At 41.0% G+C, this 23,394-nt stretch overlaps 1 protein-coding gene across 10 annotated transcripts in view; it reads left to right on the forward strand.

Moving 5' to 3' along the window:
- MLLT10 (MLLT10 histone lysine methyltransferase DOT1L cofactor) overlaps nt 1-19,093 on the forward strand; it is a 225,128-nt gene extending 206,035 nt beyond the window's left edge. For 5 of the 10 annotated variants that reach the window (XM_073334203.2, XM_073334205.2, XM_073334207.2 and 2 more), the window contains 7 exons: nt 4,997-5,151; nt 6,999-7,187; nt 7,843-7,931; nt 8,066-8,415; nt 14,536-14,638; nt 15,259-15,471; nt 16,923-19,076. In XM_073334203.2, coding sequence (XP_073190304.1) covers nt 4,997-5,151; nt 6,999-7,187; nt 7,843-7,931; nt 8,066-8,415; nt 14,536-14,638; nt 15,259-15,471; nt 16,923-16,967 — 1,144 coding nt within the window. In that variant the 3' untranslated portion in view covers nt 16,968-19,076. Of the gene's footprint in view, nt 1-4,996; nt 5,152-6,998; nt 7,188-7,842; nt 7,932-8,065; nt 8,416-14,535; nt 14,639-15,258; nt 15,472-16,922 lie in introns of those variants that run through there. The other 5 variants (XM_073334206.2, XM_073334213.2, XM_073334212.2 and 2 more) reach the window with 4 other exon arrangements.
- The last annotated feature ends 4,301 nt before the right edge of the window (nt 19,094-23,394 follow it).

Consider the following 23,394-nt stretch of genomic DNA (forward strand, 5'->3'; position numbering starts at 1 on the left):
TCGCAGGGGTGTTGTGAGGATTAAGTAATCCTCATAAGACAATCTGTTGTTATAATGTTGACTGTGTTAGAAAAGCCTATACAGAAAGAATAGAAGTTTCTAATTATAATGCAGATTTGAATGAAGTGTAAATCAGTTCAAAATGATTCTGCAAGAGTTCTCTTCCTTATTCATCACTTCAACCACATAAAGACAAGTACTTTGTGGTGACATTTAAGTCCATTCTTCACCTATCTTTGACCTGCATATCACTTATATGCTGTTGAACCGTCAATCTCTGCCTCTGCTTTGCTAGTGATGCCAATCTTTATCCATTTGTCAAATTTTTCAGTAAGCTCCTTTGCGCTTTCTCTCATATCGTCCTTTATGTGTAGGAGGAATAACCCATAAAAATCTGCAAAGTTACTGTATTTTCTTTCTCTAAATCAAAATCACCTGTGCTGTAATACCTACTAAAGCATTTGATAGTTGTTAGGCATCTACTGTGCTGTGACCACTGCTTTATTACATTAATTATAATTAAGGCTACAATTTAGTCACGGGTATTTGTAGTTAGTCATGGACAGGTCACAGGCAGTAAACAAAAATTCACAGTCCATGACCTGTCTATGACTTGTACTATAAATACCCCTGACTAAATCTTTGCTGGGGGGCCAGCAGCACCACCTGCCAGGGGCTGACAAGGCCCAGGTCTTGACACCCAGCCACTGAGGCATGCCCCGGCACCAGGGAAGCACATGACCCCACTTGCTAAGCATGGAGGCATCCAGAACTAAGTACTAAGAACTACTAAAATGACTAAACTAATTCCTGTCAAGCTGTAATACTATTTACACTAAGAACTGCAGAAAAATCACTAGGAGAAGGAATGCCTGAGCAAAGTGGTCCCAACGGATACCACTGATGGAAAAAAAAAATTCTGGCAACTGTACTCCGGGTGTGCACACCCCTACGGTGGCATGGACATGTGCAAGGACCTGAAATAGTAATATTACTTTATAAAAAAATCCTAAAAACATTAGCTTTGCACTCAAAAGGCAAAAAATAACAAAGTTAAAGTTTCAGAGAGGTAGCTGTGTTACTCTGTATCCACAAAAATGTGCCACCAGAATCTTCGGAGTCTTTAAGGTGCCAGGTTAAAGTTGCCTATCCAACCTTAACTCTGCCACCTTTGTGCATATGCATTCATATACTGTCTTAATACATAATCATATCCTAATCTTTCCACTGGACCCATTTCATTCAGAATGAATTTCACCACTCTGAAGACAGCCAGTACAAGGTCTATGGACCCCTTAATCCCTTTTTGAGGCTTCACCCACAGTCTACAAGGTGGACCGTACTCAATGAACAGAACAGCTGCTCAATAGTTCTTCTTATCCCCATTTTTCCCTATGTGGCCCTCTGTCTCATTCAGAGCCAGATCCAAAGCCAACTGAAGTTAACGGGCATCTTTCCGTTGCCTCCAATGGGTTCTGGATCAGGCGCTCAGGTATTACTTATTTGTGGTGTGACAGCAACTCTCAATCAAGGATCACAGTCCCGCTATTATAGACTCTGTACAAATATATAACAACAAATTTGTCACTGAAAAAGAGTGTAGACCAAAAGACAACAGGTAGATATAGACAGACAGGGAGAGAACAAGGAAACAGTGAGTCAATTATGATTATGTTGGTCACGGAGGTCGGGTAAGTCATGGATTACGTGATTTTCTGTGACCTCTGTGATTTCTGCAGTGGTTCTACAGACTGCAGGACTGGTCGCTACTGGAGCGGCCCATGAGGCCAGCCACACCGGCCACTGCTCAGGCAGCACTGGGTAGCTGATCCTGGGGATTACCTGAGCAGTGACCAGTGTGGCTGGCCCCGGAGACCACATGAGCAGTGGTCGCGGGAGCGGCCATAGCAGCAGCAGCAGGTGGGCAGCCCATGGCGTTGATCCAAGGGCAGCTGGAGCAGTATATGAATGCATATGCACAAAGGTGGCAGAGTTAAGGTTGGATAGGCAACTTTAACTTGGCACCTTAAAGACTCCGAAGATTCTGGTGGCACGTTTTTGTGGATACAGAGTAACACAGCTACCCCTCTGAAACTTTAACTTTGTTATTTTTTGACTTTTGAGTGCAAAGCTAAAGTTTTTGGGATTTTTTTATAAAGTAATATTACTACTTCAGGTGCTTGCACATGTCCATGCCACCGTAGGGGTGTGCACACCCGGAGTACAGTTGCCAGAATTTTTTTCCATCAGTGGTATCCGTTGGGACCACTTTGCTCAGGCATTCCTTCTCCTAGTGATTTTTCTGCAGTTCTTAGTGTAAATAGTATTACAGCTTGACAGGAATTAGTTTAGTCATTTTAGTAGTTTTTAGTACTTAGTTCTGGATGCCTCCATGCTTAGCTAGTGGGATCATGTTCTTCCCTGGTGTCGGGGCATGCCTCAGTGGCTGGGTGTCAAGCCCTGGGCCTCCAGTGGTAAGTCTGTGCCTTTGAGTGACCTGCACTCAAGCTGTCTTAAGTGCCTTGGGAAATCCCATAAGAAATACTGCTGCCAAATTTGTAGGGACCTCAAATCCTGAAACAAAAAGGACTAAGTGGCAAGACTAAAGGTCCTCTATATGGAGGCAACCTTAAGACCTGCCTTGGAGCCGCACTTGGACTCGGCACCGAGCACCTCAGCCTTGGTGTGGCGCACTCCTCCCACAGCTCGGGATTTGTGGCACCGATGATCTTCCTCAGTGCCTAAGAAGCAGCATCATTAAGCATCAAGAGAAGAGCCAGTCCTTGGTGCATATCAGCAGGGTCAAGAAAGTACTACAGGCTCCAGCAGACTGACCATTACTTTTCACAGCCACCCAGACAGGATCAGCAGAGGAGGAAGAGCAGAGGATTCAGGCGCAGATCCATCCTCCTTGGCTGGTCCTGTGCCGTCTGGCCTCAGACACTCAGGATCTTTGAAGCGCTCGTTTTGACGAGACACTCATAGGTCGGCATTGCCGTCCCCTCTACATTGGATCATAGAATCATAGAATATTAGGGTTGGAAGGGACCTTGGGAGGTCATCTAGTCCAACCTCCTGCTCAAAGCAGGACCAATCCCCAATTTTTGCTCCAGATCCTTAAATGGCCCTCTCAAGGATCGAACTTGCAACCCTGGGTTTAGCAGGCCAATGGTCAAACCACTGAGCTATCCCTCCCCCCAATCCAGTTACCCCTTTGTTCTCCAGCTGCCACTTCCACTCCCTGGACTCGGATTACTTCAGATTGCTACGTTCTCAGCACAATAGAACTGGATTGCACCATCCAATTGTTGTCTACCCCACTTTCCCACCCCACCCTCCCCATCCCTCTTCAGGGACCCTTCTCACAAGCGAATGTTGGAACAAGAAGTCCAATCCTTCCTTCAGGTAGGAGCCATGGAAGAGGTTCTGTTTCACCTAATAGATTAGAGATCCCATCCCTCCCTGGGACCTGAGCCTTCTCCTGTCAAAGGTTACAGAGCCCCCATTTAAGCTGCTAACAACATGCTCAATGTTACGCCTATCTAGTGGCCAGAAGATTCTCAGAGATCTGGGCACTCACATCAGAGCCCCCATATATGGTCTTCTTCAAGGACAAAGTCCAGTTACAACCACATCCATCATTCCTCTCAAAGTTCCTAAGCAATCAAGCAGTCTTTCTGCCGTTATTCTATCCTAAACCGCATGTGAATAGGGAGGAACAGTGCCTTCACTCTTTGGATGTCAGGCAGGCTTTCTACATACAAAGGATCAGACCATCCACAGATCTGCTCAACTGTTCATAATGATAGCATAAAGAATGAAGGGTCTCCCCATCTCTCCACAGAGAATCTCATCCTGGATTACGTCTTGCATCCAGGCATTTTATGAACTCATGGGCATCTTGCTCCTAGCTAATCTGATGGCTCACTCCACAAGGTCTCAAGCCTCCTCCACCGCTTTGCTAGCGTAAGTCCTGATTCAGGACATCTGCAAGGCAGCACCTGGTCATCAGGCCACCATTTGCAATGTACTATGCCATTACCCAGCAGGCTAGAGACAACGCCAGCTTTGGCCGAGCAGTCTTGCAGTCAGCCTGCCCTTGAACTCTGAACCCCTCTCCTGTACAACTGCTTGTGAGTCACCTACCTTGGAATGGACATGTGCAAGCACCCAAAGAAGAAAAAATGGTTACTAATTTTTCCATAACGGTTGTACTTTGAGATGTGTTGCACATGTCCATTCCAAAACCCACGCTCTGTCCCCACTTATCAGAGGCAGTTGGTAAGAAGAAGCTGAAAGGGAGCGGGGTCGCCGGGGCCATTTATACTGGCACTATGAGCATGTGGCGCCAGAGGACTCTGGAGCTGACCTGACAGATGCCACTAGGGAGAAAAAATTCTGGCATCTGTGCTTGAGGCACGCATACACCTACATTGGAATGGACATGTGCAACATTTCTCGAAGAAAAACAATTATGGAAATGTTAGTAACCGTTTTTTCTACTCAGTCACTCTCTATTCAAAAATTTCTCTTTATGGGGCTTTTTGGCACAACTCACATCAAAATTACATGTGACCTATGTACTATGGGAGAATATAATAATAGTAATGATTTTAATCAGGTTTCATATTTTGTATTTCACCATTGTCTAGATGTTTAGATATTTGATTTATAATTTATTACTATACTGAGCACCTATTTCCTGCTCTAGCAATATGTGCTCTGAAATCAATAATAGCTGTCTGTTAGACATAAACTGCTAGTGGAGCTAAACTAATGTATCTGTTTTCTGTGCACAAATTCCCAAACTGCTGTTTTCCGTTAAAACCTGGGTGATGAGAGCTCAGAGTTCCTAGTGGCTTTGAGAAGCTTAGTGTTGGAAGCTCTGGATTATGTAGGTGCTAGGGGCTAGCACAAGGTAAGAAACTTTATGGGCCCTTTGCTAAATACATTTCCCTCCTTCCTTTAAATGTGTAAATTACTATGTTTTCAACAGATCTCCTGTAAGCAGCTTACAGATTCGCTATGATCAGTCAGTGAACAGCAGTGTGGAAAATTTGCCCCCGGTAGCTGCCAGCATTGAACAGCTTTTGGAGAGGCAGTGGAGTGAAGGCCAGCAATTTTTGCTAGAACAGGGCACCCCTAGTGACAGTAAGTATTCACGTTTTCTGTTGTTACTGGCTTTTTTTGTTTGTTGGGCAGTGTTATAAATAATTATCACCCAGTGAATGCCTAAGTCTTTTTAAACAACCTGTTCACCATTTTATGCTGCATAGTTTATAACTTCTGTTTTGTACTGATTATTTTTAAGGCTTGGTTCCTCAATTGTGCTTTATTTTGTGTGATGCTGATATTCTGAAATGTTTCTTTAGAACTTTATTTCTGGTATTTTTAGTACAAACTACCTGTTTTTCACAAGTGTTGTGCAGGTGTTCTACAGTGCTTTTATATTTTGTTTATGCTCTCTTATTTGATTCTTGTACTGGGTTATTTATTTTTCAAGAGTTGTGTTTACCAAATGAAATAACTGAAAAGTGAATACAGATAAAGCTTAACTGAGGAAATAATATTGGTTTGGATTTATTCATAATCAATGAGAAATCAATATAAATAAAAATTGATTCAATAGTTGTATACAAGATATAAAAATCATTATTTTGTTACTTTTTGTGTGTATATACTATTGAACATGCTATTCTGATTGTTGGTAGTGAGTAAAGTGCCATCTAGTTGGTACTTTTATGAATGGTACCCTGACAAAAATGCTAATTGTGAGGAAATTCATGCGGGGATAATCCTTTAAACATGATAGCTGGAGGACAGGTTTAGCTAAGTCTTATTGCATCTCATTTGGGCGCTCTGAGGGTTCCTTTGTATGTTCTTGAAGAGGAGGGATAAAAAGCTAAATCCTTGGGAAATGACCAGATGTGCCTACACCAGTAGACTTGTGTCTGTCGTAGGCCCAGAGGTCATGTTAAACAAATATAATTTGGTATTTAAAAAGTGGCTGGCTATCCCTGTGGCATGACAGCTACTCTGTATCCCTAGTTGGGACATCCATGTTCTGGAACAAAATCAGAATTTGAGGAAATGTGCATGGTAGAAGCTGTGCTTGTTCAGATGATGATGCGCTTTATTTGCAAAGAAAGGGTGGTAACTGCAATGCTCACGTAGTGCTCCCTGCTGGGTGATCTGTAGATTGACACTGAAAGCAGCCGGAAGATTTAGCATCCGGCAAGGTGTATGGTGATTGAAAAGCAAAATGAAAACAAACAAAAGAAAACCCCATAAACCTGAATAAAGGGTTTTCATTGATCACATAAATTTGCAATTTATTTGACAAAGAATTCAATAGAACAGTTCCTTTTGCACATACTTTTCCTTTGCATTTTTAAAAAAACAATAATAGTTGACTACATAAAAACAATGCATATATTTCAGAGCTTTGATCTGCTCTTAGAGTTTTTAGTTGTATTTTAAACTTCATAAGTCAATAGAATAGGCATTCCACAACTGCTCTGTTACCTGCATGTCATTAAAGGAATCTTGTTTTTCTTTTCTTTTTTCTTTTTTTTATGGCTGCATTTACAGAAAAAGCACATTGTACTGAAACTTGCTCAAAATTAACATAGACCCTGATGGTGCAACTGTCTCTGCATGGAAGTAAGGGTCCATCTACATGGATCCACAGTTGGGACTTTGTTATATATTAGTTTATGTATTTTAAATAGCATACCTCTGACTTCAAAGGAGAAATTTTAGGATTTTTTTTTATTTTAGTACATTCTCATTAATTATTTGGGGTGGATTTTCACTTTAAGCACTATCTTAATTGGCAATATTAATCCGCAGTATGTAACTAGGGATGCTAAGGATATATATAGTATTTAAAATTCTAACACATGACGTATTGTGCAATCCTGAGATATTCTTCATAAAGAAAAAACTTTGAATGTGACCTTAAAAGAGATCAGATTTATTAGTCAATTGTTTTCTAGTTCTGGGAATGCTGAAGTCATTACACCAACTTCAAGTTGAAAATCGACGGTTAGAGGAACAGATTAAGAACCTGACTGCTAAAAAGGAGCGCCTCCAGCTATTAAATGCACAGCTTTCAGTTCCCTTTCCAACAATAACTTCAAACCCTAGCCCATCTCATCAAGTACATGCATTTCCAGCACAAGCTGGTAAGTAGAGAAAAATGTTTCCCACATTTTGCATAGTACTCTTATCAAAGTAACCTGAAGACTCTTTATGTAAAAGGCCTATTTTACCCCTATTTGCCATGAATGGGAGATACATGTGTGTACAAAGAGAACAGATCCAGTATAATTGGTGGGTTTTTTTAAATGATTTGTCTGGTGTGTATAATTAATCACTGACAATATTTTTGTTGGAGAAAAGAATGGCAAGTTTATATTGGATCTGGGAATTTTTTAGATATAAGCTTTCCCTGAACAAGCTACTTTGTGCATACTTGTCTTTTACTTTTTTATTAAAAAAAAAAAAAAATCTGAAAAACTTTCACAAGAGAAAAATTTCCCCTTGTTTTAATGTGTTTTAAGACGCATGAGACTTACACAAATAATTGCTGCTTATGTCCAGGAATTTTATTTTTCACTATTCAGTCTTGAATCCATCCATCACCTTTTACTAGTCAGTTAAACTAATATTTTACCTTGGGGTTGTGATTATAAGAAATTAAGTTTATGGTCAAGTTTTGTGTATTCTATGTTTAACATCAACATTCTGCTGAAATAAATTATTCTGAATATTTTAATATTTTAAACATGTTAAATGCAAAAATTAAACTTCACTTTATTTTTTAAATCATCACTTTAGCACCTAGCACTGATTCCTTGAACAGCAGTAAAAGCCCTCATCTGGGAAACAGTTTTTTACCTGACAATTCTCTCCCTGTATTAAACCAGGTAACTTTGTTTTGTTTTGTTTTGTTTTTCTAACCTTGTTATAAATTAACTTCATCTCAGAATCCTTGTGCTGTTCTGTTTTGTTTGAAATTCTATACAGCTGAGGGTTTTTGTTGGTTTGTTTTTTACATTAGGAGATAACCTCCAGTGGACAGAGTACCAGCAGTTCATCAGTTCTTTCCACTCCACCACCTGCTGGGCAGAGTCCCGCTCAGCCAGGCTCAGGAGTTCAACAGGTCAATGGTGTGACAGTGGGGGCACTAGCTAGTGGTATGCAGACTGTAACATCCACCATTCCTGCAGTGCCTGGTGTGGGTGGAATAATTGGAGCATTGCCAGGTAACCAGCTGGCAATCAATGGAATTGTAGGGACTTTAAATGGGGTGATTCAGACCCCTGCCACAATATCCCAGAATCCTTCTCTCACTCATGCAGCTGGGCCACCTAATGTATCTCATCCTCTGCCAACAACACTAAATAACAGGTAAGAATCTTACCAAAATGTATTTGCTTTTTCTTATTGTCGCCATACACTGTGTGCATTACTAGCTTAATTTGGTTAAACAGTTTTAAGCATAGAGTTTATTTTATTTAGCATTTCTTCTAGCCTATGAATGCCTGACTAGATTCTTGTGTTCTGTGTAAGACCAGTGTTAAGAGGACAGGAATTTAATTGCACTATGGATAATGAAGTTTAAAAATCAGCAATTCCTGCCGTACAATTTTTGGGGCTTCACAGACCATGGTAGTTAGGGTTCATCTATTTCTGCCTTTTCCATTTTCTCCTAAATATGCTTTGGTTGATCCCATTAATGTGTCACAATGAGCCCAAACAGGTTCACTCAAAAGAAAAGTACTGTATATACTCGTTCATAAGCCGAATTTTTTTAGTAAAAAAGGGAAGCACCAGAGAAGGGGGTTGGCTTATGAATGGGTATAGAGCAAGAGAGGTGGGACACAGCCCCTCCCCCCAACAGAAGGAGCAAGGAGAGGCAGCAGAGCCAGAAGGGAAGAGGCAGGGCCAGAGTGTCGCCGCTTCTGGCCATACTGCTCTGCCCCCAGCCTCTGAAGCAGCTGAAGCTCCGGGGCTGGCAGGCTACAGCTGTGCTGCCTGGCCCCACCCCCCAGAGCAGGCTGTGACCGCGCTGCCCAGCCTGCCGGAGCAGCTATGGCCAGTCCAGAGACATCCTCCCTGGCCCTCCCCAGATAAGGTGGGAAGGGATGGGATGGTGAGAGTGTGGGGGTCCCGGGCTAGGGGTGGGGTCATGTGGGGGTGGTCACAGGGGTTACTCCCCTGACCTTCAGCTTCTCCCCCCCAAAAAATTTCTCCACGAGTTGCTGTCCTGGCCCGTAAGGGTAAGCAGCTGACACGCTGGGACACTTCCTTTACTTAGGTTTACCTCCATGCCTGCGGTAAACAAACCATCTCGGCCTGCCAACAGCTTATCCTGATGGCCCAGGAGCCAAAGTTTTCCGACCCCTGAATTATAGGGTCGGCTTATGAATGGGTCATAAAAATTTTCCATTTTTACTTATCCATCCTGGGGGGGTCGTCTTATAAACAAACTGGCTTATGATCGAGTATATACGGTAGTCTTAGCTAGAGTAAACTGTTTTTCCAGTGGCAGTGAAGTACCATTGAAAATGAATTTAAGGTATGGTGTTGCATTTATCCCACATGCAATATGCTATTATACATACAAAAAACTACATAAAAACAGTATTTATGTTGCAAAGTCAAGCACTCCAAAGTTAGAAGATGGTAGATTAAAAAGTTCCGGTCTACCTTAATTCTTCCCCCTTGCACAAGTTGGGCAGCATTATGGTTACACAGGTAATCATGTATCTGGCATTTCCTAACTTTTGAGTGCTTGACTTCGCAACCTAAATAATGTTCTTTTAATGTAGTCTTTTTGTATGTCATTTCCTAGTTTTTTTAAAAGAAAAAAGATAAAAGATTCAGTTATGAGCATCTGTAACAACCCCTCTCTCCCATCAAAATGTATCATAAGCAGGCTTTGAATCCTAAACCTTCAGGATTGCAGCACAGACTGCTATCACTGGAACTATGGGGCTAACTATGTTAGGTGGCAACAGGAGATGGCTGTTATCCCAGAGGGAAGATAACCTGTTTGGATTGGGAGGTAGTTGAGGGGAGAGGCCAGCCTGGTCCTGTTCTCTTACTTCCTGCCCACCCACCCCACTTGGGAGTTGGGAAAGCTCCATCCCCATGTGGGCTTCCCCCGGAGTGTGGGAACAGAGGAAATGGGCTGCAGGGTCTTGGCTGGGGCTGTTTCCAGGGGTCAGGGAGCATCCCAGCTTCACGTGGTTGTTCCAGAAGGGAGCATTGGCCACTGGGGCCATTTCTGGGGGTGGGGAGACTAACTCCAGATCTCTTCTCTCCCATCTCCCATGCCTCCACAGCTACCCTGGTAGCTGCCAAATGTTCCCAGTACAGTGTTGTTACTGGCAGCAGCTGCTGCAGGGGTGACAGCCTAGCACTTCAGAATGTTTGTGTGTTATGTTGGCATGTACCAAAAATGTTCTCAGAAATGAAATGAGAGAAGATAAATAGCTATTTTAATAAGTTTATATCTTGGAAAGAGCTGAATAGAATTTCATAGTACAAAGAAAAGGCACTTCTGTAGCTCAAGGGCATCCTGGCTGTTGACTGTCAAAGCTCTCACTTTATAATAGAAAGTGTTAAGCAACCTAAATTTAGGGATTTTTAGCATATCATAATTTTCCTCTTCCATGTATAAAAGTGGGTTCCAAATACTGCCATCTTTTCCTCCACAACATTGCCAAAATCTGATAATTTATTTCTATCTGTCCAGATCCTGCCAAAACTCTTGTGCATGCCTTCCTCATATCATACTTCAGTTATGGTAACCTGCCACTCTACAGCCTCTTTGATACACACATCACCCACTTTAGTCCATTCAATTGATGCTGTCAGAATCCTATTTCTTGCCTGTCAATCTACCTACATACCCTCCCGTCTTAGAAACACTTGGAAGAGTCTCCCTTCTTCACTATTTTAAGTTTCAACTTCATGTCTGCCCCTTCCAGGTAGTCTATAACCCCAGTTACCTTACCTTTTCTCCTTTCTTATTACCCTTTTCTGTTCTGCTCCCCCAGCAATGCCAAATTCAATGCCCCATTCATGCCCTTGTCCCACATATATCTGTTTTCTTTCATGTACTTGTTGCTTATCTGTAATGTTCCCCTCCTTCTCTTTCGAGTTCCTCCCTAGGACCCACTTCTGCCATGTAACTAACCAACTAGGACATCCATGTAGTCATACATTACAAAAAAAAACAAATCCACCCTCCTTATTACATCAGAGCAAGCACTAACCCTCACTGATTAACTGTATAATCTAATTAATGACACTGGTGTATGCTTACCCTATTCCTGCTGTCTTGTTTCTCCCATGTTTGCTTGCCTTAACTTATTTTGTAAGGGATGGTATTGTCTCTTACGTTTTCGAAGGATTCTGGCACACCTTTGGGTGCAGATAGAAAGATATATTATATTTTACATATATGAAAGTACTTTCCACGTGGTTGAGCCTTCAGAAACACTGTTTTTGAAAATATGCTGAGCACTGTTTGGTCCTGTCCACTTTTGCAGTTAAACCATGTTCAACAGTGGTTCAGCTACACCTACGCTCATTGCCCTGTGTCTTTTCTATACTAAACACCTTTGGAAAAGTCTCTTGCTTTTGTACTTCCACTGATACAGCTGACCCAGTGTGAGGGCTTAATTAGGGCTTGTCTTCACTACTGGGGAGATTGACACTGCTGCAATCAATGCACCAGGTGAAGATCTGCAAAATAGATGTCAGAGCACTCTCCGGTCAACTCCATTACTCCAGCTCCCCGAAAAGATTAAGGTAGTCGACTGGAGAGCATCTCCCGATATTTAGGGTGAATTGCTACTGCTGGTTAATTACAAAAGTCATGGATCTGAGAAGACAACTTCATGTGGGAGATAGGTAGTATAATTGAAGACCTCTGCATGCATGTTGCTTCCACAGATCCACACACACTTCTCATTACTGTGCTGCTTGGGAAAGCTATGAGCTGCAGCAGAAGTATATGTTGAAGTATTTCACTGGGGGAAAAGCATTCAAAATCAGAGGCTGGGGGAGAAATAGATTAATAGAAGGAGCCCCACCCCAACCCATACAACACACAGGAGGGTTAAATGATTGTTGGAATGAAAGGGAACAATCCTCTTTTTCTCCAGGCAGAGGAGCTTGTGGGACAGGGAGTTTCAAACTAATCAGATATGTTAGTCAGAGGCCTCCAAAAAAGTAAATCCCCATTCCAACCAGGGAAAGCACACCCAGTTAGGAATCCCAGGAAACTTCCCTTTCCTGGCAGCTTTGGGAGGCAAGCTTGTCTTCTTCACTTGGGTGTTTCTTTGGAAATTTAGTTCTCCAGCTGTGTGTGTGGACAAGGGGATAAAGAGACAGAAAAAATGATTAGGGAGAAGTGAGACGCTAAATATGTGGGAAGAGGTAGAGCACATGATATATGGGGAAAGAAAGAATGGGATGGAGAAAGAATGAAAAGAGCAACAGGCAATAAAAACAATGCAGAAAAGGACACATTGTAATTATAGGAAAATGTGTAAAAAGTGGAGTGAATACTAAAAGCTCGATACGAATACGTTGTTACATTTAAAATAATTTAATAAATAGTTGAGTAACATGAAATAGAATAAAAAGTACATGAAGAGTTTTGTTCCTTTGAATTCTAAGAGAGTTAGTTTGGGAGGAGTGGTGATAGCACAGGTGTTTTTCAACCCTGGCTAGTTGGTGTCAGGCAAAGTTTTAAGGCCTTGCTAATTCATCGTTGTCTATTTGTATTACCATAGCACCTAGGAGCCTTAGTTATGGTGTCCTGTTGTGCTAGGCATTGTACAAACACAGAACAAAAAGACTGTCCCTGTCCCAAAGAGCTTACAATCATAGGGGAAAACAAGAGACATTTGATGTCTATAGAAAAAAGAAAAGGAGTACTTGTGGCACCTTAGAGACTAACCAATTTATTAGAGCATAAGCTTTCGTGAGCTACAGCTCACTTCATCGGATGCATTAGTCTCTAAGGTGCCACAAGTACTCCTTTTCTTTTTGCGAATACAGACTAACACGGCTGTTACTCTGAAACTTGATGTCTATAGACAGATTCATAGAAGAACACAAGGAAACAATGACAGGTTTCAGAGTCACAGCCGTGTTAATCTGTATTCGCAAAAAGAAAAGGAGTGGCACTCGATGAAGTTAGCTGTAGCTCACGAAAGCTTATGCTCAAATAAATTGGTTAGTCTCTAAGGTGCCACAAGCACTCCTTTTCTTTTCAAGGAAACAACGAGACCATATTTGTCAGCTTTTTAGGCAATGGTCACGGCAGCTAGCCATCATGAAGTTTTTTGTCGGCACCACAGCAAACGAGTTTTAAGCAAGGATTTGAGGGACGATAATGAGGTAGTTTTGCAGATGTTTATGGGGCATGCTTCCTCATGAGGGACAGCATGGGAGAAAACACAGAGATTCTTGTTTGAAAATTTAGCAAGTGGGCAATGGAGGCTGACATCAAGGGCTATTTGGAGGTAGGAGTCAACATGTCAATAGCAAATGAAAGATGATAGGTAGCGTGGGGATAGGTTTGTGAAAGGCCTTCAGAGTGAAGCCCAGCAGCTTACATTTGATGTGAGAGAGAAAGAGAAGCCAGTAGCAGATTTAAAGAGAGGGATAACATGCTAAAAATGAGAGGCTAGGAAAATAATCTTTGGAGCAGTTCTGAATGGATATGTGGCCAACATTGCATTTGTCAAAGCCGCAGAAAAGTATGTTGTAGTAATTGAGATGTGAGATCATGAGAGTCTGGACAAGTGTTTTAGCTGTGTGGATGGATAGGAAAGGCCATGTCTTAGAGACATTATATAGAAAGAATATGCAAGATTTAGACATACTCTGGATGTGAGGGTCTAGAGAGATGTCCAAGCTAAAAATAAAACCCAGGTTATTGGCCTGGTGACAGGTAGGGCAGTGGTGTTGTCCATAGTTCTTGAGAAAGAAGGTATTGGGGGAAGTTAAGGGGGAAGGATTGAGAGTTCTGTTTTAGCCATGTTGAGCTTGAGCTGATGGCTAGACGTTCACAAGGAGATGTTAGAGAGACAGGCTGAGATTTCAGTTTGGACAGGTCTGTAGTAGACAGACAGACCTGTAAATCATCAGCATAAAGATGGTTATTAAATTTGTGTTTGTGGGTGAGACTGGAGTATCCAGGCATATGTTAACAAAATGTGGGTGAGCTATGTGCATATTATAACTGTGTGTATGTTTACTTTGCTGTCCAACTTATGCAAGAAATAACTACTCATTTGCTATTGGTATTCAGTGGGATATCTAGCAACATTTAATCAAAATGCTATATAGCAAGTGAGTGTTACTTATCAAAAAGTCTATACATGATTTCAGTTTGTAATTTTGCTGAAAGGCTGAAGTAAAAATGATGCCCCAGACATCCATTAGTCAAATAAACTGCAGTGTCACATTGCAGAAACTAAGAGCTTGGTCATTGCTTTGCAGTGCCTCGGGACTAGGATTACTTCCTGACCAACAGAGACAACTTCTGCTCCATCAACAGCACCAGCAATTTCAGCAGTTACTGAGTACTCAACAACTCACATCAGTATGTCCTATATTTATAATAGAATTAGCTATGTTCTGTGTAAAGCTGAGTCACGACCACTGCTTTCTGAAGTATAGACAAACTCCTCAGGTTAATACAAATATTAGACCTGTGTGGATTAACTCCTTGATCATATGTCTGTTTAAAAAAATTAATTTTCAAAAATAGTTTATTGTTCACTTGTCTGCACCTTTTTATATCATGGAGAATATGTTCACTGTAAATATTGGTTTGCGTTGTAGGATATATATGCCACTCGGCACCTGCTTGGAAAAATTTTAGTTTGTATTGAAAGTAGCATGATTTTAATACTGTGCCAAACATATTTGAGACCCTTTTTTGTAAGAAAAGGATATCAAATCTAGGGTCCTGTGATAGAGGCTTTCCCCAGGCCTCAGCTGAACTTCCTGTTGAGCTGCTGACATTAAGAAAGCTTGAAGAGGCTCTCTCTTCCATCCTCCACGTTTCTGTGGAGCTTCATCATTGCAACCCATGTTAACTGGAGTGTGGTAAATTGTGGTTACATTGCAAAAAACACTAGGGTAAGAAAGAACCTAGAAAGGAGTGACAATTGGTTGAATGATTGTTGATTAGAATGTTCTTTCCTTGTATTACCTAAGGAACAACATCAGGCCCTTCTGTATCAGCTAGTGCAGCACCAGCACCATCAACACCAACACCACCAGCCTGAAGTGCAGCAGTTGCAGATCCCAGGAGTAGCACAGATACCCCTAAATAACCTGCTTTCAGGCACTCAAGCATCATCCCTTCATACAACTACAACCAACCCATTTCTTACAGTTCATGGGGATAATGCAACTCAAAAAGTGACAGTAAGTCTATTTTCACCTATAATGGCATTTTCAGTGACATAATTAAAGGAACATTGTGCCAAATTCAGAGGCAAGTCTTAAGGGAAACCAGATGTTTAAGTTGGTGTAACCTATACCTTCTGTCCATACAAGGACTTAAATGTATTTAGGCTTCCTTAGACTCTAACCCACTTACTACAGTAATTGCTATGCTGGATAAGACCAGTGGTCCACCTAGCCCAGTATCCTCTCTCTAAGAGTGGTCAGTACTAGATGCTTATGAGATACATGCAGGGAATTCTCTAGTGAACATCTTTCATCTGTCTTTGTTTAATTGACATATTCAAAGCTTTATTATCTTACTTTTTTCATTATGAAACAGACACAGTCAAATCACCAATCACAATTGTCAGTGTTTCACTTGGTATTTCCATGTAATGTCTTAAATGAGTAAAAAGGAAGTACTTATGTCAGTTGACATATTGCTTTGCCAGAGCTTTGTGTCTAGCCACTGTCACTTTCTTGTCTCCTGCATTAGCATGACGATATGAGCCTCCTTGTGTGCTGCTCTAGGAGCTCCCATGTACATGTGCTCTTAGACACTGAGTGGAACAAGTATACCTGCTGCCATTTTATAGATTTTGTTTACTGTTATGGAACTTTCATTTAGAAAATTAAATAATTTTAATATACTTAAGATCTATTCATTTCCCCATAGCCTTTTAAGTAATTGTTTTAATTGAGGCCTGACTTACCTTTTAGATTAATTTATTGTCCTAATCACAAATAAGTACAGTATGGATGTGACACATCCAGAAATCTGGGATTTTCCCAGATATAGAACAGCAGTTGTCAGTACCTGCAGATACAATATAAATCCTGATGGTCACTATGAAAGAGGGGACAGAAGACATTAAAAGAATAGGCAGAGAGAGAGAACTTCTGGCACCAGGGAAGGGTTGGTAGCGGGTAGAAAGTGTATGTTGTGTGGCTCCAGAAACAGTGATTGGGAAGGGGTATTTCTGTGGTGAGAGGTTTTTGGGTCCTTAGATGGAATTGTTTTGACATCGTGAAAATCCCCTTCCCCCTCTCTCCATGAAGCCTGGCAGATCAAAAGCAGCAGGAAATACAAAGCGGGGTTAGATGGCCCCAAGGAGAGATCAGTAGTTTGGATCTGTTTCCTGATGGTAATTTTGGAGGTCTAAAATACCTTTGCTGTAATTACTTTCTTCTTTCCAAAGTTTGGTTTCCATGTTGTGTGAATACTTTTATTTAAAATCCAAACATTTTGCTAAAATCATGACAAAACTTCTACATTTGATTCTTTAGCATAACGATCTAATCTTATTCACTTTTGTGTCCAGACTGTATTCCAGCCATGCCTTTTCATTTATATATAGAAGTTGTAGAATTTAGCAAATCTAAAATACTGTCTGGTTGTACAAGTGTGTGTGTGTTTTTTTTTACCACAGAGGCTTAATGATAAAACTGGATCGGTTGCACCTGAAAAAAGTTGACGTTTGAATAATATTTGAGAACTGCATATCCTGCTATTATAGCACTTCATCTAGCTGTGAACTGCGGATCTTCCTTTCTGCAGATATGAAGAAATGCAACAAGGACCTAACTGCACAGCAAAGGATTAATCTTCATAAGGACATTCTTCTAAGGCTCTGATCTACTTTCTTGTTGCACTGAAATGGAACTACTTCTTCAGATTTAACAGACACTGCAAGAAATCAAATTCTGCAAACCATAATTATTTTGTCAGTATGACAATACTAAGTACAACTACACATTCAGCCCTGGAAAATATTCTACTTGATGCTCAAGTAGTAGTTCTTATTATACAGCTGGAGGGCTAGTAAACTGAAAATACTTATTCCAGTTACACATTACTTGATTTCAGAACAGGAGTCTTCGCAAACAAACCAACCTTATCTCTGCTGCAAATGCTTTCAGCCCCAGTTTGTTAGTGGCAGTGTGGATTTCCTGTTAGGTGTGTTTGGCTTTTTAAAACATTTTGAAATCTGACTCATGATATAAGGAATCCAATTCTGAACTTGCCACTCCATCAAATTTCTACTGACTATAGAGTGAATTTTGCCAGAATAAGAATTTCAGGGTAGAGTTCAAAGGTTATTAACATTAATTTGGGTTTTGTGAGTCCTAAGGTTGCTGGACAAACCAGATCAGTTTAAAGGGATTTTTTTTTTTTTCACCAGATGAGAAGGCCACTTTGGAAAGTACTGGTAGTGTTTGGCCTAAACTAAGTGCCTGTTGCTACCTCCATTGTGTTGAAATGGCTGCAGACAGCTGAGCATGCACTAGACAAGTCCTTGAAAGCAGCAGAAATATTCAACATTGCACCAGCAGCCTTCCCCATTGTTCTGCCTTTATTAGAAGTGTTGAAGCCACTGTAGATAGCTCAGGCAAATTGTTACCTGGGTCACTTTTCACTAGTAAATTACCAAAAAAGCAAGTAGATATTTAAACATTTCCCAATGAAATATACCAGTGGTTGAAACGGTTGAGCTTATTGTTCGAACATTTTCACTTAGGATAGATGATTTCTTGGCATGACCCTATGGAGTGTAGATAAAAATTGGGATAATGACCACTAATCTGTATTTAGAAGTGTAAATTATTAGTGGAAAATGACCCAGCTGTAATTAGACCTCCACTGTGTACTTAATTGGAAGAACATGTTAATTCTGCAATATGTCTCTTGGGTAGACATTGCACAGTTCTTACCTCATTTCTGTAAATAAGGTTTTTGTGAATCTGTTTTGTATTGTGAGAAATTCATAAGAAAACATTGATATTTTGATTTGTAATATTTCTAATTGGTAGATTTAATCAAATAATTTATTTTTATATGTTCAGGGGGATTTTAAAAAATTGTCACAAATCACTTTTGTGGATACTTTACAAAAGTAAATCAGTGTGGTTTATTTTACTTATTTAACCCACTGGTTAATATTCTGTAACAATTTGTACAAATGATAAAATTAAAATGTGCTGTTATTTTGCTTAGATGTAAAATTCCAAGAGTATGAAAAGATATGTACAGAGCTTTTGTTAATAAATTTTAATAATGTTCATAGTGGTACACTTCAGCTGTATGAGAGATTCTTATAGAAGTTGGAGGATATTCTGTCCTTCCAGTTCTATTAATATTCCATGACTGGCTGGATTTTAGTACTTGTTGCTACTGTAATAATCAGATATCAAATTATACTAAAGCTATTATTTACAACAACCAGTTTCTTAATGTTTCCTTTCCTCTCTTTGCTTGCAAAATACACTTTGACACTAATATACAATCTTGCTACTGTAAAAAAGGAAATGCATTTTTGCTTATGCAATCCATTGTAGGAGGTCACCAGGCTGGTGCCTGTGCCATAATCACAGCATAAATTATCTATGGTCAAATTTTAAAGGCACTGGTCTCAGCAGAGACACTCCTGAACTCCAGCTGAGCATAACTCCTAGTGAGATCTATACAGTAAATGAAGCACAAAGACATTTTGTTTTGCCATTGACTTCACCAGGGCCAGGATTTCATCCTATATACATTCTGTAACTTATCGTATGTCCGGCTACAAGAAAAGCATTTCATATTTGGTCTCTCAAATTTATATTTTAAGTAGGAAGGGGCAAGCTTTCAACCTTACATTTGTGGATTTCTTATTTAAAGTTTCTTTTACATAGAATTTCTTTATTTTTATAGGTTTCAGAGTAACAGCCGTGTTAGTCTGTATTCGCAAAAAGAAAAGGAGTACTTAGGGCACTTGAGAGACTAACCAATTTATTTGAGCATAAGCTTTCATGAGCTGTAGCTCACGAAAGCTTATGCTCAAATAAATTGGTTAGTCTCAGGTGCCACAAGTCCTCCTTTTTTATTTTTGTTTGTTAGAGAAAACAAAACAACTGCCTCATTTGAATTGCCAATCTTATCTGGAGCTATTTGTAAATAGACCCCTCCTAAATTGTCTCAAGTTTTGGGGCCATGTCACAATTGACACCTTAAGATGTTTTCTAGACAAGTAACATACATGTGGTTGGTAGTGCTAACTAAACACATGGAAAGAGCCTTTGCTCCACCTCTCATAGTGGGTCTCATGCTAGAGGGCTTTAGCTGAGTCTGCAATTTCGTGGATGTGATAGCTGTACCTACATTATATGGTCTTCCACAACAATAAAAGTGGTACTTAAACTTCACCTCCACATTCACATTAAAATTCAGTACTTTCAATCTAGCATGGCCTGTGTTTCCTCCAAAGCCCCATCCTCGGGTAGCGAGGTTACATGTCTTGACTGTTGAAAGCTTATTAGTTGCTACATGTAGATTGACTACACATGGCATTATCCAGGAACAGTGATTGCACTTTAAATTCAGAGCCTAGCTTAATCCAAAACAACTTTCACATATAAACAAGCCCATAGACACATGCTATTTAAAAAGCCAAAGGTCACAAACAGTTTAGAAGGTAACTTTATAGGGTAATCTAGGGATCAGGTCATCTCAGCTCAAAGAAACAAAGACTGTGCAGCCAGTAATGTAATAAACCAGTACACATTCCAATATGTGAATTTTTAGAGTTCATTTAACCAGGTGGGTAGTTTCAATAGAGTATCTCAAATATGAAATTTGTGACTGTTACACAGAGTAGTTTATACCTTTACAAATGACTATTTTCTCAACGCTTCATAGAGATGTTGGATTGGCAGAGCAGGGCTCCTCAGTCTACATCCTTATGGAATTTACTGCTAGTTAGTCTCCTACAGTGGGGTCATCATCATATAGCAATTTGAAAAGCAACATTATAGGTTGACATCCAGATTTAGCATCCATTCTGTAGCTTCCTATTCCATGGAATGAATCAAGGTTGTCCCCTTGGAGAAGGATGTTAGAGGGCAGCAGTTCACTAGATATGCCAGGGTTCAGATATATTCTCCCCCTTCACATAGCAGGCTATCCATTTGGGTAGTAAGGAATTGCAAATCCTACAGTGGGATGCTGTGAATGCAATGTGATGGAGAAAAAGTAGTTAACTAGCAATAACTCTTGTACTCCAAATATATTCCTTCCAAAGAGTCAACACTGTTGTCTGTGTGGTAGACCTCAGCTACAAAAAGGGCTTCTAGAGAGTTGAACGCATTCAGTAGTACAAAGTAGAGTTTGAGCAAAGCTCACATGTGCCCCTTTCTGACACCTACTTGGAATGTTGCACATGACCTTATAATGGGGTTCTGGGGAAGGCAATACAGCCTGAGAAATTAATAACCTTGATCAACATGCTGCATAAAAGCTGAAAGCACATTTTGTAGTGTTGCTGCATTAATCATGGCTAGGTAGGCTCACTTCCAAAGAGCAAGCTGGGTAAAGGTACATTGTCACAGAAGAGAATATATTATTGGACATAGTTGATGTGCTTTACAGCTGGAAGAGCAAGACTTTTTAAAAAAGACAACACTAGATTCTGAAAATTAAGCACAGCAGATAGAGCAATCCCACACAGCTCTGCAAATTTGCTATATATCCATACATTTAAAAAAAAAAACACCACTTTTTAAAGCCCTAAATTCTCAGAATGGTATTCTTTCAAAATAGTGTTGTGCTGATACTCTCCATAAAAAAGTATTATACAGTTCAACTTCAGTCTGCTTGATATTCTGCATCACTTTAGGCCTCTGGAACAGCGTTCCACGCCCAGGCCTGCCAACTTCATGGGAACATAATGGAAATTAAATACTCTCGATTAATTATATTTAAAGAACTCTTACCAGTGAGTTTGTAGGATGGTTTGCAGTGGTTTAATGCAGGTCATCTGTAATGAGAAAAGACTCACCCAAATGCCAATCCCATTTTTAATCCTGAGGCTGAACGCCTCTGCTCTAGCAGGCCAGAATTATGGAAGCACAAATATAGGCATGAAAGTGAGTAAAGAGGTAGTACCTCCCTATCCAGCCCTTTTCCCCACTTGTACAAAGTGGGATGTGTGGCACATTCCCTGTCGCTCCCAGCCCCCACACACAACCCCATGTCATCAAATCAGTGATTATAGTTAGTAAGAATCAGTCATCATTGCACTTTACATTGAGCAAATCAGTCCTAGGTATTTTTGTGTTAAGGTTTTCATATACAGAGAGGCTGGATGGCAAGGATCTGACTAGAGGGACGCAAGAAACAGGCTGGGGCCACAAAGCCAGAAAGGTCTAAACACTGCCGACAGACTCTGCAATGATATCCAGGAAGTCTGAGTCTACGTTCCTCTACTGTCAGCAAATATCTGTAAAACCCACTGACAAACAGTATGCCCCTTCCCCCTCTAGTGACTAGTCTATATAGTGGATAACAACCTACTATTGCTAATCAGTTAGGTCAGGGTTCTTAAACTTATTTGATTGGGTCTCCCTTCTATGTGTCTAAGTTGTTTATGCCCCCCACCCCCAAACAAGTACATATGCCACTACCCAGCTGTGAAGGCAGAGCATAGAGCAGCAGCTGCTGGCTGGTGCTCAGCTCTGAAGGAAAGCCTGAGCCCAGGCTGCCTCCTGTTGAGAGGAGGGGAAGAGGAACCCAAACCCAGGTGGCAGGTCTCCAGCTGTCTCCTTTCTCCCCACCACCTGGGTGTGCATAGCTCTTCCACATGAGCCCCCAGCCACCCAAGACTCCCTTGACACACTCCCATGCCTCTCTTGGGAGGCCTGCCCCATATTTTGAGAATCACTGGATTAGGTTAAATGAGAGAGAGTTCTGCTATGGGTCTACAGGGCTGAACCCTGTTGATGACAGGTGGTTCTTTGAGTGGCTCACCCATTACCTTAGGCCCCCCACACCGCAGTGCAATAGCGTAACTCTAGAATCTTCTCTGGGCAGTGTCCACTAGATCATTTGTGCATCCCCTCCTACCCTTTCCCTCAGCATCTCCAAATGTTCTGAGGGTGAGGGACATACTGCCCCTCCCACCTCAGTTCCATCCACCCACTGCCAGACACCTGGGAACCGCTCTGGTCCATTCAGAACTGGGGTTGTCTTCATTCTACTTACAGTTAGGATAGGGTAGTTCCAGGTTATCATGGAAATGAAGGAGAAGCTGGGATTCAAGAGGTATGCTTTGTGCCCAGCTGTCTTCCTGGAGTCAGACAACCATGTTAGATGCCTCCAGCTTGTGAGAGGGCCACTCTCTTTGTGAGTGTGCCATCTGCTGGAATTTCATGTCCAGAGCTTGCAAGGAGAGGCCAAACAGATTGCAGGCGTTTCTCCTTAAGGATGTCCTTGAGTCTAAACCCATTGGTTCTGGGTGCTCATTGGATCCAAGGTCAAAACGGCCAATCTCAGCTCCTGTGATTTGCTCCAGCAGCTTAAAGGTTCCAGATAAGACACAAATTTTGGGAAGGCAATGCTGCAGTTGTTCTTTAAGGAGACTCTTAGCTCCACCTTCTTCTGATATTGCTTGTGAGGCGCCTGAGTGGAATACACATCTGTAACCCTTTAAGAAGAAAAGATGGTTAACTACCTATATGGTAACTGTTGTTTTTCCAAGAGGTGGGTGCACATGTGTATTACACAACCCAGCCTCCATCCCTTCTGCATTGGAATCTCAACTCTTGATGTTTGGGAACAAGGAACTGAAACGGGGTCAGGACACCACCACTGTTAAATAGCCAAAGGAGCAGCTAAGGGGCCAGACAGCATGAATACTGCCCCTACAGGTAATGCTAGGCAAAATTCTTGAGCTTTGGTGCACTGGGCACAAACATACCTGAGTCAAATACCCACCTCTCAAAGAACAGCTACTATACAGATAGGTAACCATCTTTTGACTGAGGAGCTTCAATTCAGCTTCCTCGGACATATGCATTATAATTAGTCTTGGAAGGATTAGTTTTTTATCAGTAAATGTCCATACATGTCAATTTCACCCTACACACCAC

Source organism: Lepidochelys kempii, chromosome 2, assembly GCF_965140285.1.
Source record: "Lepidochelys kempii isolate rLepKem1 chromosome 2, rLepKem1.hap1, whole genome shotgun sequence".
NCBI lineage: Eukaryota > Metazoa > Chordata > Testudines > Cheloniidae > Lepidochelys > Lepidochelys kempii.